Consider the following 16528-nt stretch of genomic DNA (forward strand, 5'->3'; position numbering starts at 1 on the left):
ATTCTTTCTGTACAGGAAGGCTGGAGAGGAGTTCTGGGAAAGTTGAGGCAGAACAATAGAATTCAAATGACCTGGAGAAATTACAGAAATATTCTGAAATATGTAAGTTGCAATCTAATAATGTTAAGTGTAAAGTTTTACACTGGGTGTGAATACACACCAAAACAAATACAAAATGTGGAACAGGTCATCTCTGGAGTAAAATTCATCCCATTCACAATTAGATGGCGTTCAAATGAATCACTCTCTAAAAGTGCTTGTATGACTAGCTAAGATACAGCTATGTTGCAAGTTATGTCTAGCTCCTACCGTAGACTCTCTCTTCACAGTTAAGGGAGAGACAAGCCTCAATCGACTTTTGGGATTGTCCTGCAGCCAAACTCGCACAGTCTGATTCACTCTGTTAAGACCAGGCACTGAAGTTTTATGACTTGCAGTGCCTGTGTTAAGTGCCTATTTTAGGTGGGCAAAATCCAGACCTGTATGAAGCCAGAGAAGGTCAAAATCTTATCCCATTAAAATCAATATTAAATTCAGTTGCACAGGATCCAAACAAAGGGTACAGGTTATTCTGAAAAGGACCTGACTATGCAGATGCCAATGTGCAAAGAAAACGAGTAGCAATTCCTGGAAGCAAATAAAATGTACAGCTGAGATCAACGAGATCAAAACACGTACTGGATGAGCTCTTTCTGCAACTTATGAAGGTGGCTCCACTCCAAGACTTATGGGAATACAGCACATTTTTATAAGCCACACTTACACGTGTTTGGAAAAAAAAGTTACATACATATAGAACTGAGGGAAATAATATTTTCCTGGATATATTTTAAAAGACCACCAAATGGGTGTTCTGTATTACACAGACTGAACCGGGGGCAGATTTCATTATAAGCTATGGAAAGTGGGTATAAAACACAATGACTTTCATAATTAAAAAAAAAAAATGGCCAAATGAATATGTATAGCAATATCGTCCATCATCTATTTTTCTTCTGGTAACTGCCACAGAAATAGTTCTTATTAAATCAGCCATACCATTCATTCTCCGTTTCCCTCTTCAGCCAGTGAAAGTGAAGTTGATGTATATACTTCTATAAAGTATGATTTTATGAAATTTTGTATCAGAAATGACATTTTATATTTCCATGACTTTAGTAGCAGATGCATCATGAATGTTTTTGCAATAAAATCTTTTGAAATTTCTAATATTCTAGCAAAGAGAAGTTCGGTAGTGCCGTGGAAGAGGCTTTACCGCCACTAGATGGCATTCATTCCCTGTAATTCTCCTGCAGCAGCTGCAGGTACCGAACAGGGCACTTTCAACACCTGAACATAACATACGGGATCATGCGAGAGGCAGATAGGATCCAAAACCCTCACTTATCTTACTGTCATTGAGCAAAATGCTCCTTTCAAACCATTATTTTTTGCATCATTTAAGGGAGAGCTCACCCATAAGGACTACATGCCGATACATTCTCCACATCAAAGCAGCAGCATTTTTTATTCATTTTACACAAAATGCAGTGCTGGTATCAGTACTGCCCAGTGCAATCCAGTCAGTCTGGCCCGAGTCTTGCCTTAACATAATAGTAGGCTTCCATTAATAACTGATGGGAAACCTGACCTTCCTTCCCAGTTCAATAACATCTTTATTTTACTGTTCTTCAGATCCATAAATACTCTGCTAAGGTAATATAACTCACAGTTTAAATATGTGTAATAACAATTTTAAAACATTTTATGGCTAGAAATACATAACCTGTGCTATTTGGAGAATAGAAAGTAATCCTGGATTCAAATAAGCAGTTTTTTTTTTTTCTCTCAAACAATACAGAGCCTTTCCCCCATAAAGGTATAGACTGAGGGTATCTTGGTAATTCAGCAAATCTAGGTTGCTCTGCCAGTGCCTAGATCCAAATGCCAGGATTATCATGCACAGAGGTGCTGCAACGTGGGACTATATATGAGGGCTGGGACCCTCTGCCCAGGGACCTGCTACCAGGGGAAGAGGGGTGGCTCTTAGTGCCGATGTGTGGGCTGGTACTACAGGAGCTTTATTGGTAGGTGAACAGAGCAAGCAAGTGGACATAAAAATATAGGCCCATGAAGAAAAACAAAAGAAAAAAGCAGGCAATCTCATTTCCATCAAGAAAATAAATGGAAGGCAATGAACAGTGGTAGCTCTTTTGGAGTTTTGGAAATGTGTTTACAGTGACATTAAAAGCAGGTATTACCTGTTCTAAAAGATTCTGAAGCCTCTCTATTTCACAGTCTATCACAAATTTCTTTTCTTGTCTTCGGTCCAGGTCTTCTAAAAGCCGCCTGTAACTGGCATCATTAAAATTCTCCACACAGATGGCACTAACTTGCCAGCTATTTTGTCCCGCTTTCTCCATAATCGCTTGAAGTATTGAATAACCTAAAAAAAAAAAAAAAAGAATACAATACACTAGTAACGCAATCATTGCATTTTATGAATAGGAATTGTTCTTAATCGATATTATGTCTCCTAAAACTTGCTACTGCAGGGAGGGAAATAAGAGACAGTTTCTTGCCTTACTTGTGTTACTAGCCCTGATCAGCACACAGTATTTTAATTAATGAAAACTACAATTGTTATTATCGGAATTCTTGGAATGATACTTATCATTATGAATAATCCACATATGAATTATAGACATGAACTCCTCCAATCAACCAGTCAGCTCCCAGACTGATTTTGCCTCTGTCCACAGGAAGCAGAGGTTTCTGCACTCAGGCATTTCTCATGCCACAGCAAAGAAAAAATCTGAGTCAACTCATTCACCAGAGGTATTTCTACACTAGAAAAAAAGTATGTTAGACCTTCAGATGCTTTGCATTTTGTTTTATTCATAACACTTAATCAAAGCAGCTTTTAATGCTTTTTAACCAGATTTTTTTCATGGATTTTTATCTTTCTCTTTATATATAGACATACAGATACGTCAGTATAGATGAATTATAGATGAATAGAAATTATATTAACCTAGTTCAGAGATCCCATACAGCTTTAATTAACATATATAAAGCGATTAGAGGTCAATGAATGAAGGGCACTATACAAGCATTCATTATTACTATTGGCAGGAATTTTGCTCTTATTATTTCAGTGCCCTCTTTGTCACCTTTGAGCCCATTCGTAGAACGGAATGGCAGCATCTTCTCTAACATCTCCATCTGAAACCGCCAGGCTGGCCTCCCTCCCCTCAGTCCCAGGGTGCCCTGGCCTATAAGCCCTTTAGCTTGTTCTCACCCTAATTTATTCTAATGTGGGTAGGTGGTATATTTTTGGGAAGAGAGGAATTTGTGACTTATCAGAGCACAACTTGCCCTTGTGGGGTAAGCGAATTGGCTTTCCCAGCCAGTTCCTGAAGTAGGGGCTATTTACTTTTCTATCTTTTACCTAGGGTAAATGGGGATTTGTTGAAAAGAATAATGATCTCACAGCTGACATTCAGAATTACTGTTCAGGAAAGACACAACTGTTTGTAGATAACCTGGTGATACAAATGACAGAGTTCAGAGATGGTCCCCATCCTCCCCAGTGTATCTTGGCTTAGTATTTGTTATCTAGCTGTACTTTTCACAGTGGTTTTAAATGAAAGATTTCACTTCTTGAAAACTACCCTGTAATGATATGGATTTGCAGCGGTGGCTCCTTTCTCCCTTTAGGAGGGTCCCATGCTAGAGGTGTAGTGATCCTCAGCTGTCATTTCAATGTGCTTGAAGATCCCACTGCAGGACAGGTTCCACATAAAAAGCACTACCTGAGATCCCCATAAATTGCAAGAGGAACATGTACAAGTTACATTTCAGATATGGAAAGAGTATTTCTGAGTGTGTTTCTGTTGACAATTAATAAAATATCAGAAGACCTACAAAACCACCAAAAACGGATTTGCCTCCAATGACAAAAATAGATGATCGTTTCCTCAGAATGTGAAGATTACAGGACACATCAGAAACTAACTCAATTGCAAATAGTAGTTATTAGCTCCTATGACCTAGGCAGTCCCTCTATTGTTAACTTAAAATGTGTTTCTTCTTACCATTATGACACTAAACACCCATACACTGAAATGAACATTTATTATTTTTTTCTCAAATTCAGAATACATATGTAAAATGAAAATATAAACATTTATAAAGAATATATAAAATACATAATATATTTTATCCTATAAATGCAACATTCATTTTATGAAACAGCTTTTTATCTTAGGAAATGAACTCAGACACTTGATGTATTGACTATTAAAACATTTCTGTACTCAGCATACATTTTTAACCTGATGTCTGTGATTTTTTTCAAAGTACTATAGAGCTTTCCTGTTAATTGCTGCATAATTATTCTGCCTTTCCTGTTGCTATATTCAATCTCCTTTTTGCCTGTAATTATCTCTGCAAATCATGACTATCTTCTTTCCCAAACATTGTATTTCTTCCTTCATTTCCTATTCATCTCCATATATAGATGTACATTAAAACTACTCCAGTGTTATATGTGTTCCTGCTTCATTTACACTGTAACTTTGACTTGATCTTTGCTACAAAGACAGTCAACATTTACTTAATTCAGCTTCCTGACACAAATTAACATTTTCTTTGACTCCAAATGAATGGTGTTTGAAACAGCAATTGACATCTCCTCATTCCTTTCTTATTTAGTTTGGACAACTTTACTAAGATGTGTTTTGATCAAACCAGGGATTTATCCAGCATAAAGCATGACAAGTATCAGACAAACACACAGAAAAGCTTTTCTTCTACCTTGGATCAAGGTTTAACTTGCCATATTTCATTAGCAGCTGCCTTCATTTAGGCGTTTCAGGCCTCTATAGCTTCTTGTCAGTAGTTGGCACTCAGGCACGTATTTTTGTGTTAGGATGTCTGTCACATATAGCATAATACAGCTAAACTGTAGTCAGCTGGATACTGTGCAGCTTCTCCATCAGAGGAACTTCTTTAATGCAGAGCTCAGAACCCCTCTGCATGTAACCGCTGGCATATCCACGTACTCTGCGTGTAGGAACAGTTTTTAATATCGTAGACTGAGAAGGGTGGAGTTGAAGCCGAATAATTGACAGCATTCACAGGCTTAGGTGGCAAAACACTCAGACACGCTGAGGAGTATGCACATCTGTCCAAAATAATTGGTTACAGCTATCAGGAAAAAAAAGAGTTGTATATAGTGCTGCAAACAACCTCCCCTGGAAACTAACATGGGGTAATTCTACTAGAATGCAGATGAAGATGCTTGCCCAACTAATCACAGCAGAGGTGAATCTTACAGTTGTCATCTAAAAGGTAGTTATTTTCTGGTTATTTGATGCTAGATGCAGCTTCCCTGTCTATCCTCAGTTATGCCATGACATAGATGAATCATAGAATAGCTGGGGCAGGAAAGCACCTCTGGAGATCATCTTGTCCAACTCTTCTGCTCACGCAGGGTCAGCTAGAGCAGGTTGCTCAGGATCCTGTCCAGTCGGGTTTGGAATATCTCCAGGAATAGAGACTCAACAGCCTCTCTGGGCAAGATGATGCATTTTGGGGGGATTTCATGATATGAATACAGTCCATGCTATTTATTGTGAAATATTATTTTTTGCATAAAGCAAACTAAAAAAGTAAGGTTAAATCACATCAGCTGAGCTACACAATTCATATGTTTTTCACTTTCCAAAATATGATTTTATTATTTGCCTATATGGAAAACTTCAGGACTCTACCGGAGGGGTAGCCCAGAAGGACAAGGAAAAGGTAAGAGCGGTCATTGTACCATGCATCCGTGGCTTAACCACAGGGCTCTGATATGCGTATTCTATTTTTAGTTCTTCACTATGTATTTCAGCTTTGTTATACTTGTAGACTGTCTGGTGTTAATTGTTTAGTGTTGTCCAGTGTCTGTCAAATGTGTAGAACTGATTAGCTCTAATAAATTCTTATGTTTGACAAATGATGATCTCTCGAGTTCAGTGCAACTAACCCCAGAGTGCGAAAGGATCCCAGATGCAACTGTAGTGGTGCGTCCCACTAATTCAACCTTGAAATGCAGATAAAAGATTCAGCAGAAAATATAGAGTATTGGGCACACACAACCAGTTAAAACCTGGTGGTCTGTGCCAATGAACTAGTGGTTCTTTAAAGATATTTTTTAAAATAGCAAATCTATGAACAAGGCATAGTACCAATATAATTGCCTGAAAACACACACAAAACCCTTCCTGAATGCAAGAATGCTACCTGTAAGAATGGATTCTTTTTCTTTTTTATAAGACTACGGGGTTCTGTGGAATTTCCCACAAATGACATGGAATAAAATGTCTGCCAACTGCTTTTTGGGGGGCCCTTGCTCAAATGCAGACACTATTGACAACTGTTTAGAGACCAGTAATAGTAATCCCACTTCAATACTATGGAGCCAAACTTGAGGTAGGAAAAGTCTGCAAAGATTTTATTTTCTTGCTTCCTTCCCACCTTTTCTTTTTTCTGGTGAGGTGGAATTGCGGTGATCTAACAAACTGCTGGGTTTTTTTTCCAAAAAACATACCACAAAATCATCATGGGGGGAGGGGAGTATGAAAATGGAGAGGTAATTTCCTCTTTTCCTGTAAAAATAGAGCTTGCCCCCCTGAAATATCCACAAGTGTATCTACCTATTCCGATTGATACTACAGCTAAGCACCTTACAAAAAACCCCTCTCAAAACTGGTTTTAAGCCTGCTTCCCTCACTTCACACTGGACAGGCATTTTTTCCATCACAAAATGCAGCAGCTGCAGAGAAACAATGCCATGTATGTACCTGATATTACATCTGTTTAAAGAGAGAAGATCAGTCTTTAGAGACATTTAGATATGTCTTCTGAAGGCCAAAGTGTGTTAAGCACATGAGCAATTTTGGTATTTAAGAACAAATGGTAAGTCCAGGGGTTTGGGAGCTCAGGACACTCCTTAAGTCACTCCAACATTGCCAGCTATTCTAAGCCATGGTTGGAGTCCACACACAGACACACAAACACACACACACAGAGCAAGTGGCCAAAACAATGAAGGATGTTTTTGATTTTAAAGTTTAATGGCTCCTCAGATCTTTTCATTTATCTTTTCTTGTACCAACTACGCTTTCTCCCATCAAATTTCATTTCAGCAGTGAATGGCTTAATTTTATTTATTTCCATTTAAATGGAAAGTAAAATCTGATATCTAAATCTCCTCAGTGTGTTCAGAATAAACTGAAGAGATCAGAGGAACATTTTCTTGACTTATTTTTCTGCTGGATGCACATGGTTGGCTTCTTTTCTCTTTCTTCTTCCCCCTCTCTTCCTCTTTCCCTTCCCCTCCCCGCCCCTCCTCTCTCCTCTCCTCTCCTCTCCTCTCCTCTCCTCTCCTCTCCTCTCCTCTCCTCTCCTCTCCTCTCCTCTCCTCTCCTCTCCTGTTTACTTTCACCAGGAGAATTTCAGAGATAAATTACAGTGCTATAGTTAAAATTCCAATAGCTTACAGCAATTTTTTCATTCTGGAAAACCTTTTTCCCCTCTTCTTAAAGAGCATGCAGTCATTTCAGATTTGCCAGGAGACAGCTATTGAAGTGGCTACTTGTTCCATATAGCAACACTCTCTGTAATAAATCAAATGTTGGAAATATTGTGAAGGAATTAACTTATTATTAAGTTAGTATGATGCACAGGGTGCAATATTTACATATTATTACCTTGTTTTATTCTGGCTAGCAAACTGGCAATGTAGACTGCCACAAGTGGACAGGTTAATATACTCGGAAAAAGCATATGCAATATATTTCTGATATGGCCCCAGAAGTAGAAAACATCTCTGCTGAACATGAGTCTTGTCTAAAGATGGACAGAATACAGTGCACATTACTGAAAAGTAAATTTATTTCCTTCCCCTTCGGTCCATACAACTTTAAAACAGAAACTGATCCCACTCTGAAGACTAGCTATAGCTATGACCGCTACAGCCACAGAGACTGAAATGCTGGAGCTACTTCATCAAAGTTACTTCACTCTATTGGAATTAGTCTTAGGATCCATAGAAGAAATCATTTGTTATAAATCCAACACTCAGCAGAAGTGGGGAATAAATGAACAAATCATTTGGTATGGATAAGCCAATATACTTGACAATCAGGATTGGATTCATGTCACTTAACTCTAGCTGTCTTTAAGGTAGGTGTCTAAGTTAATCATCCAGGCTTTCAGATGAGAGACAGATATCCCATAAAAAAGCTTTTTTTTTTTTCTTTCTTTTCTTTTCTTTTTTTTTTTTTTTGTCTTAGATCTTTCTCAGAGGTGCTTTTCTCTCTCTCCAAAGACTACAGAAAGAGCCTAGACATCAGGCTCAGCCAAAACACCTACTGTTCAGGTCGCCAAAGTTTGGCAAGGTGAATCCAGATACTACAGTGATGAAAACCATGTAAGATATATACAGAATAAATGCGGCATGACTTTACATTCACCCAATAATTATGAACATTATTGCCCAAACTTAAGAGTATTTGAGTTCTTCTCTTCATGACTGATACATTTTTATGAACATGTGGTTTTGTTTCAAATTTCTGGTCAGTATACAGCTTCGAGAACTCAGACAAAATTAGCAAGATTTAGAAAATCAGTCATAGAACTTTTGACATACGATAACTCGTTCAGCTGTCTGATTTCCTCTGTATGTGGAATCAGCCAGAATATTCAACAAAATGTTCATACAAAACATCCAATTTGGATGGCAGACTGAAAGTCAGAACTAGTGCTGTGTTCTGCGTTGTTCTCAGACCTAATTCACAGAATGACATAAAGACTGGAAATTAAAGCAGGGAGCTCAAGAAATAACCCCATCCATTCCGCTCTATTTCTCCATCCTTAAAACAGATAAATTTTATTTAAAACATTCTAGACAGCTATCTTTGTCCTTAAAAACCTCTAAAGAGGAATCCATAACTTCCTAGGTAATATATTCATTGCTTAATTATCCTTATCATTAGGAGATGTTTCCTAAAGTCTAACCTAGATGTCCCCTGGCACAATTTAAACCCACTCATTCTTCTCTCTCTAGTAGACCTGGAGTACAATTTGTTCCCTTCCTCTTTAAAGAAATCTTTTACATAACAGAAGACTGCCTTATTTCTTTTTTGTCTGCTCTTCACATGCTGAAACCTGATTCTTTCAGGTTTCATGGTTTTCCTTGTGGAATATGTTTTAGTCTGTATTCTGACAATTTTCCTTGCTTTCCTCTAGATACGTTGTAATTGATCCACATTTTTCCTGGACTGCACAAAATGTGATGTATTTAAAAAATGTACTCCAAAGTATGCACAATCCTTTCAACTTTTTATCATCTGCAAGTTTAACAGAAGTATTCTATATTTCTTCGTCTATATCATTAACAAAGATATTGGCAAATACTGCAACCAGAACAGATCACTATTTGATACCTCCTCATTTGACAGTGAACCTTCTTTACTTCTTCTGAGTCCAAATGTGTGACCAGTGTTTTATTTATCTTGCAGTAATTTCATCAAGACAAAATTTCCTTAGCTCATTTATCAAAACTTCAGGCAAAGTGTGTAAAAAATCCTAATAAAAGGTGATAACTATTTTTTCAAAGGTTGATAAAATCTGTTACTTTGTCATAAAAGGAAATTTGCTTGATCTAGCATGATTTGTTCCTGAAAAAAACATATTTGTGTTTACTTGGCTTTCTAAATTTTATGTACTTTCAAATATATATATTATGATGTAGGTTGTGAGTTAAGTCATCCATACTATTAATGATCACAATAATTTTACATACATTCTTACAGAAATCTTCTCAAACAAAACTGGGTAATTAATGAGTCCAGTTTACCCATCTTCGCAGATTTCAGTGTTTTCAAAATGTATGACAATGAGGGACATTATCCATATGATCTGAGGTAGCACCCTAAGCTTCACAACCTTAAGTTTGTTTCATGCATTCCTGAGATCTGCGACCTTGAGTAACTCCTTAGTGATGTGATACACATCTGAAATAAGTTCTGCTAGTGGTCTATGGTCAGACTTTCTGTCCTGGTCTTCCTTAATCCTGCAAAGATTTGTGCAGGTACACCTGCTGCACCTGTAGTATTTAATAATCCATTTCTCCTGAGAGGGACGTACAGCCACACGAAAATGCTGACCATAAATTGCAGCCACAGACATTAAAAAAAACCCAAGCCTTCAACTGAGGAACGATGCGGGCCTGCAGTGAGCATATGGAAGGTGGTTTGGCTTACACTGCAGTGGGAATTCATGATCAAAGATTCAGATGAGGTCGGATCCCATTTATGCTACAACCACTCTGCAGCAAGATTTTCACCCTTCTTTGCACTTCAGAGTCTGTAACCTTCACATGAAATACACTGTAAAGGTGATGCATCAAAATATCAACTGATAAAGGATGAGTGGAAACTTGAGAGGGACTGAAGAAGAGCCCTGCTTTTTTGAAGGCTAAGTGTTTGCCTCATGCTCTTTTCCAGCTCTCAGATACCATTTCCTTTCCCACTTCAGCAAATGCCTTCAGTCTGAAACTGTAAGATCAAAGTCCAGTAACCTTTCTTACAACAAACAGACATAGAGGTGAATACATCAGAGCATACTTGCAGATGCACGCCAAAATCACATATATTTATGTATGTGGTTAGCATTTTATATTTTCTTCGCTTTTATCTAAGTGTTTATTCTTTAGCTAGGCCAAAGGGTTTAGCTAAAATTGGTTCAGGTGAGAAGTCTTCGGCTCTTGTAAAGCTTATGAGCAGCAATAGAGGTAGCATTTTTTTAGCAAATTCTTGCTATGGAACTTTGAATGCTAAGTCCGAATCTGTACATAATTGCAGCATTATCAGAAAACGACAACCCACACAAACTGTTACCCTAAAAAACAACAATTAGATCATGAAAACACTGACTGAAAAAAAAAAAGTCTAAGCTGCTAGGCTCACTCTCTGTTAAAGAGCAACATTTTAAAACAACTGCAGAAGCTACCTAGCCTCTCTGGATATCCAGCTATCTGACGCATCATCTTAAGTCTACCATTAGGGCTAAGGTGTATCAGCATTTTTAAAAAAGGTGAGAGAAAATGAAAAAAAAAGAACTTATTTTGGAAGTAAGAAAACACACTATGTTCAAGTACTTAGCTTATTATCTTTGTTGTTCTTCTTCTTATTATTATTATTACTTATTTGATAAAAATACCCAGCTTAGTCCTAAATGTTCCTTGCATTTATATTTTGTGGCTTAAACTTTAGTCCTTTTGTGCAATATCTTAAAGCCAAAATTCTTTACTTCACTAAAATCTACAGTCTGTAATGCCGATACTAATAAAATATCTGCCTTAAGCAATGTCTTTGCTTACACACAGCTGTTTTCCAGAAATTGTTAGCTTCCCAATAATTTACTTCTTTAGTCTGAATTTAATAGGAATTTTTTTCCTTGTGATGGTATACCACTGTATTCAGACCTTTGTGCAAACAACATCCAAAAGGACTATATTAAAGAATATTAAGACTGCAAGCTAAAAGACTCAAAAGCTAGTATATCTTAGAATTACTCTTACCCTAAAGTATTCTAATTAATGTACCATGACACTGCCTTTAATTACATGTCACACACTATTTTTTCCTACAAGGCACCTGCCTCTATCCATCCATAAGATACACTGTGACTTAGGAAAACTGACTGTGGACTCTAAATGAAGATCTTGATGGCAGAACTTCTGTCTCCTTTCTATAAGATTTTAAGATTTATTAGAAAGCTGTCTTTTAATATAAAGTATCTGACAATCTCTGCCTATCAGCATAAATTTAGCACCATTTCTAATACACACATATGAGAAAAATCGCAAGAACAATCTTCAGACTGAAACAACAGGCACTCACACTAAGAAGTATTCATTCTGAGAGAGAGAGAGAGGGACAACCTTAATTCTATCTCCATGCAAATGTGGCCACGTCCATATTTATTGGTGGCTACACACCAACTGATTTATAGACCTTGTTCCTTCTATAATTCCTGTTTGTAGATCATAGGCACATTATTTCTGATTATAAATTTCAGTTAAGTGTTAAGATCTCATTGAAATTTTTATTCTCATGTATTTAACTTTTTCAAAAAGATGCAACATGTCCTTGGAAGAGAGGCTTTAAAAATTTGAATGCTATGACTATATGAAATATGAATGTTATATGGTCACCTTTTGATTGAAATAATTCTGTCATACTATTTCTGTTAAACTGACACATAGACCACAAATTTATTAAACGATGATTAAAGAAAACAAAAGAACTAAAAATTTGGAGATAAGCCTAATGATCTATGATTTTCTTCCAGTTCCTAAACGTAACTCCCTACTCTGATGCAGACCAGAATTAAGACCTGGTTCCTCCTTTTTCGGCTGGAGCAATGATTAGGGCAACCTCCAAAGTTTTCATATGGTGGCTTTTACTGAAGTGTGGTGGCACTGAATAATCTTGCAACTCCCAGGCACTTCAGTTGAGAGGATGCAAACATCACTCCCAAGTAAATTATGAAAAGGTATCAGAATATGAGTTTCTTAAAAAGAACAAACTCTTACAAGAAAAAAAGTTTGTGGGAAAATATTTTAACAAGCTCTTTGAAATACTCCAAGATTGCAAACATACACATATACATACATATATGTGTGCATGTACATATATATATATATATATATGCACACACACCCTTTGTATGAGGCTGTGCAATACAGTGTGCAAAGAAGTAACAGAATTTCTAAAGGAGGAAAATGAACAACAGTAAGAGTTTGTTTCAACCCCTTTTACTCTCTCCTCCCTCCTCTGAGAAGAACTGATGGAGCAAGAGACACTTAAAAACCTTCCCTAATTTGCATGTTTCCATAAATATTGCTTTGGCAGTCATAGATATAGAGCCTGATCTTTTCCTATGTTGCTACAAGAGCTAATGCAACATTTTGATATTTAAACAGAGAAACAGGGAAGAGGAAGGAAACAGTGATATGATCTTCATACAGGACACTGGACTAACACTACATAATTAGATCTCTTTTTGGTGTCCACATTTTAAAAATTAATGCTAAAATATTTGACAGAGTTCAGAGAAGCAACTCAGGAATGAACGGTTCGAGGCTTATATGCCTTGCCATAAAAGACTTACAGCAGGATTTATCTCACCCAAAAGTTGGGTGGCTACGTCTGAGCTAGTTACTCCAGTCTGCTTTTACAGGAAATGGAGGGAAACAGGCACGTTCAGAAGACTAGTCATACAATCTCTTATCATCTGTCTCATGTATCTTCAGGTGAGAACAAATTCCCCTTGGAGTACCTGTTTCTCTCTAGGACTATGAAGGGAGTGTGTAATGAGTATCTCAAACTTAGAGTTTAACTTCTGTGTATCTAAATTAGTATCAATGAATCCCATACTCAGATTTTAAATTGCCTTAGAAGAAGGTTATATACAAGCAGTAAGGATGTCTATGCACTTTTGCAAGAAAAACAATCATATATCCTTAATATTTGGACTCAAATCCAGTAATTGTATATGCACATGAGAAATTTTCTTATTGTGAATAAAATGCAAACTATTACAGAGGAAGGTATTTAACCACAAGATATATTGTACAAGACTTGTGTCAGATACCTTAGTATGTTTAGATCAAGACTGGGTGAATTTCTGAAGGATATGTCTACTTCTCACGCACATTGTTAGACTGCAGGCTGTGAAATGCTTATGAAGAGAAGAAGCATGGCTAAAGGAGGATGGAAGCCTGTTCAGATGCCAGGATTGTTGCAGAAGAATTGCTGGCAATGACACAATGCCATTGACGTCACCGCTACTTATCATCACCACAAAAATACAATATACAACAAGCAACCTACTAATCTATCAAAAAAACCCCCCAACAACAGAACCTAGAAGCACCATACATAACTTATGAAATATTTATGAAAAAAATCAAGATTTTCAGTCTGAAAAAGGTAAATAAACTGATTAATGCAAAGTAAATAAGGTAAATATATATTTTCTAATAGCTGATCCTACAAAAGTCTGTGACAGGTACTGGCCTGGCAAAGTTTAGCACTACTTTTGTCTGCATTCTTTTAAATTTAATGCAATGGAGGGCAAACTGTTAACAGTCTTAAATTTTGTAAACTTGTTTTCTGCCCCTACTACTCTATATTTTGTTAAGATGAAATCAGAAATAATCAGTACATGGAATTCTTTCCTAAGAACAAATATTGTGAATGGGTATGCACGTTTAAAATGAAAAATCCCAATATTTTTCCACAGGTTAAATGCCATGAATATTATTAACATAGTATTGTGTATATTTAAACAAGCAGGGCTAATTGGCATAGATGATACAGCATACAATATTAGCAAAATATCTATTTGCTACACACACACAGACACACTTTAAATTATTCTACTTTGCATTTTACATATACAGACACATTTTTTCATTTAAGTAGAATTAAAAGTTTGGTCACTTTTCTACTCTCTTAAGGAGGATGGGCAGCTACACATAGCTTTGATTATTCTGCTGAAGGGATTTGCATACAATTACAGAGACAATTTCAGTTCCTAGCTGGAACAAACACAGGATGAAGTACTCACCATATGATTAGACTAATTTATTACATCCCACTGAGGCAAGCTATATTCCAAGAAGTAATCATAAACTCATGTTCAAAGCTTTGGTAGAATGAATATATTTAACGATCCAAATTAAATTTCAGCTGTAGGAACTGACAGTTCATGGGAAACATGGAAATGGGCAAGGTATAATGACAAAGATAACAGGAAAAAGAATGTGGGCATTAAAAGCTGGGACTGGTGCGTCTGAAAAGAGATCAGGACAGAAAATTATATTATAATCCTGGCAAGTTTCTCCTATTAACTATACGTTGATCTGGACTCTGGTTGGTTTTAACTGACCTTGGTATTAATGTCTGAAAGTGAACACAGTGACCAGTCAATAACTGCTCCATAAAAGTTAAGTGCCTGTGACGTTTCATTTTACTATGGCTCTTGCGTTGAGCATTTTTGAAAGTAAACAGTCTTAAGAACTTTGCTCACTTTAGAGTTGGGCATTTTTCTTCCCCTGAACAGCTGCTTATTCACAGGAAAGTGCACTCTGGTGACATCCCAAGTCTTAATGAACATGAGTGAGTTTTTCTGCATAAGACCAGCCAAAAGAAAAATGACAAAGGTTTTGAAAATGTGGAAACAACACCTAATCACAATGGACATTTCCTGAATATTTTAGTTTAGGCTATCTCTACTAAGGCAACAGCAGGCAAGATTCAATCTGCATAACTGCTATCCGGCAGCACAGCGGTCACAAGACACGCCTCTCTCCCCTCCTAGAAAGCCCTGGGCTCTGCATCAGCCTCCTGATGCCCCTGGTCCACAGTGCCCTGATCACCAGGATCCTGGGTGGACTTAGTCTTGATGTCTCCATCTGGAGCAGCTCCACAGTGTCAACAACGCTAAAAGATTCACTGAGGCAGAGAAAGACAGGGAGACTCACTTTGCAGCATGGTAAGAAGAATAGTCAACAGAGCGGTGGGAAGCTTTTATTATAATCTTTGCCCCAGTGGTAAAGTATTTTGTAGAAGAATATCCCCAAAAGCTGCTGCGGATGTGGGAACTGGCTGCAAATTGTAAGGAAGGCACAGAAATAAAAAAGATGTACTTTCCCTGTACAAGAGCAGTGAGAAGTGGGAACCTAGCAACTATTCTATAGAAAACATGTAAAAGACTCTAAAATGCTTTCTAATTCCTAGATCATATGTGTGGATGTTTGGTATTTTAGATTGTAAAATTTGAGTTGAAAATGAAATTGTAAGATACAGTCTGATTTCAGTTGTACCAGTGTGAAAACAGAAAAATACCACTTTCCCCAAATTTTTTGAGGTTTCACTGGTGCATTTGGAAACTAAAATCTATTCCTGAAAAAGCTGTATGAGACAAAAATCCATCTAGCTATACAACACTGTTTAATTTATCTTGACTTTTCTTACAAACTGCTGCTTGGAACAGCAGTCCCTATGGTTATTGCTCAAAAACTACTGTGAAAAAACTGCTGCCCACTACTATTTTCCATATGTTTCAGCTTCTGCTTACACTGCCCTTTTCAATGTGAATGACAAGATATTATTTCACAATAGAGCATCTTAAACACTATAAATTTCCTCAAATGTCTTCTTTTCTTTAAGAGATAAAACGTAAATTTGAATTTTCCAGTCTGCATAATGTAGCAATGTCCAGTCTTTTCAGCCTGAGGGCCGAAACATTGTTCTGGAAAGGTCACTGGTCCACAGTCAATACTTGAGGCATATGCTCTAAAAGAGGCACGAAAGGCAGCAGACACCACACTCAGGTCCTTCGCTGGTGATTTTCAAGTGTAGGAGACCAGGCTGTGGTCATAAAACCTACATATCTTTGCTCATAGCTATGTGTCTGTAGGTGC

At 37.1% G+C, this 16528-nt stretch overlaps 1 protein-coding gene across 5 annotated transcripts in view; it reads right to left on the reverse strand.

The window, feature by feature from the left end:
- GRIA4 (glutamate ionotropic receptor AMPA type subunit 4) overlaps positions 1-16528 on the reverse strand; it is a 225698-nt gene that overhangs the window by 93006 nt on the left and 116164 nt on the right. For all 5 annotated transcript variants that reach the window (XM_064505079.1, XM_064505078.1, XM_064505080.1 and 2 more), the window contains exon 4: positions 2241-2425. In XM_064505079.1, coding sequence (XP_064361149.1) covers positions 2241-2425 — 185 coding nt within the window. The remainder of the gene's footprint in view (positions 1-2240; positions 2426-16528) is intronic.

This window comes from Dromaius novaehollandiae, chromosome 1 (genome assembly GCF_036370855.1).
Source record: "Dromaius novaehollandiae isolate bDroNov1 chromosome 1, bDroNov1.hap1, whole genome shotgun sequence".
Lineage (NCBI taxonomy): Eukaryota > Metazoa > Chordata > Aves > Casuariiformes > Dromaiidae > Dromaius > Dromaius novaehollandiae.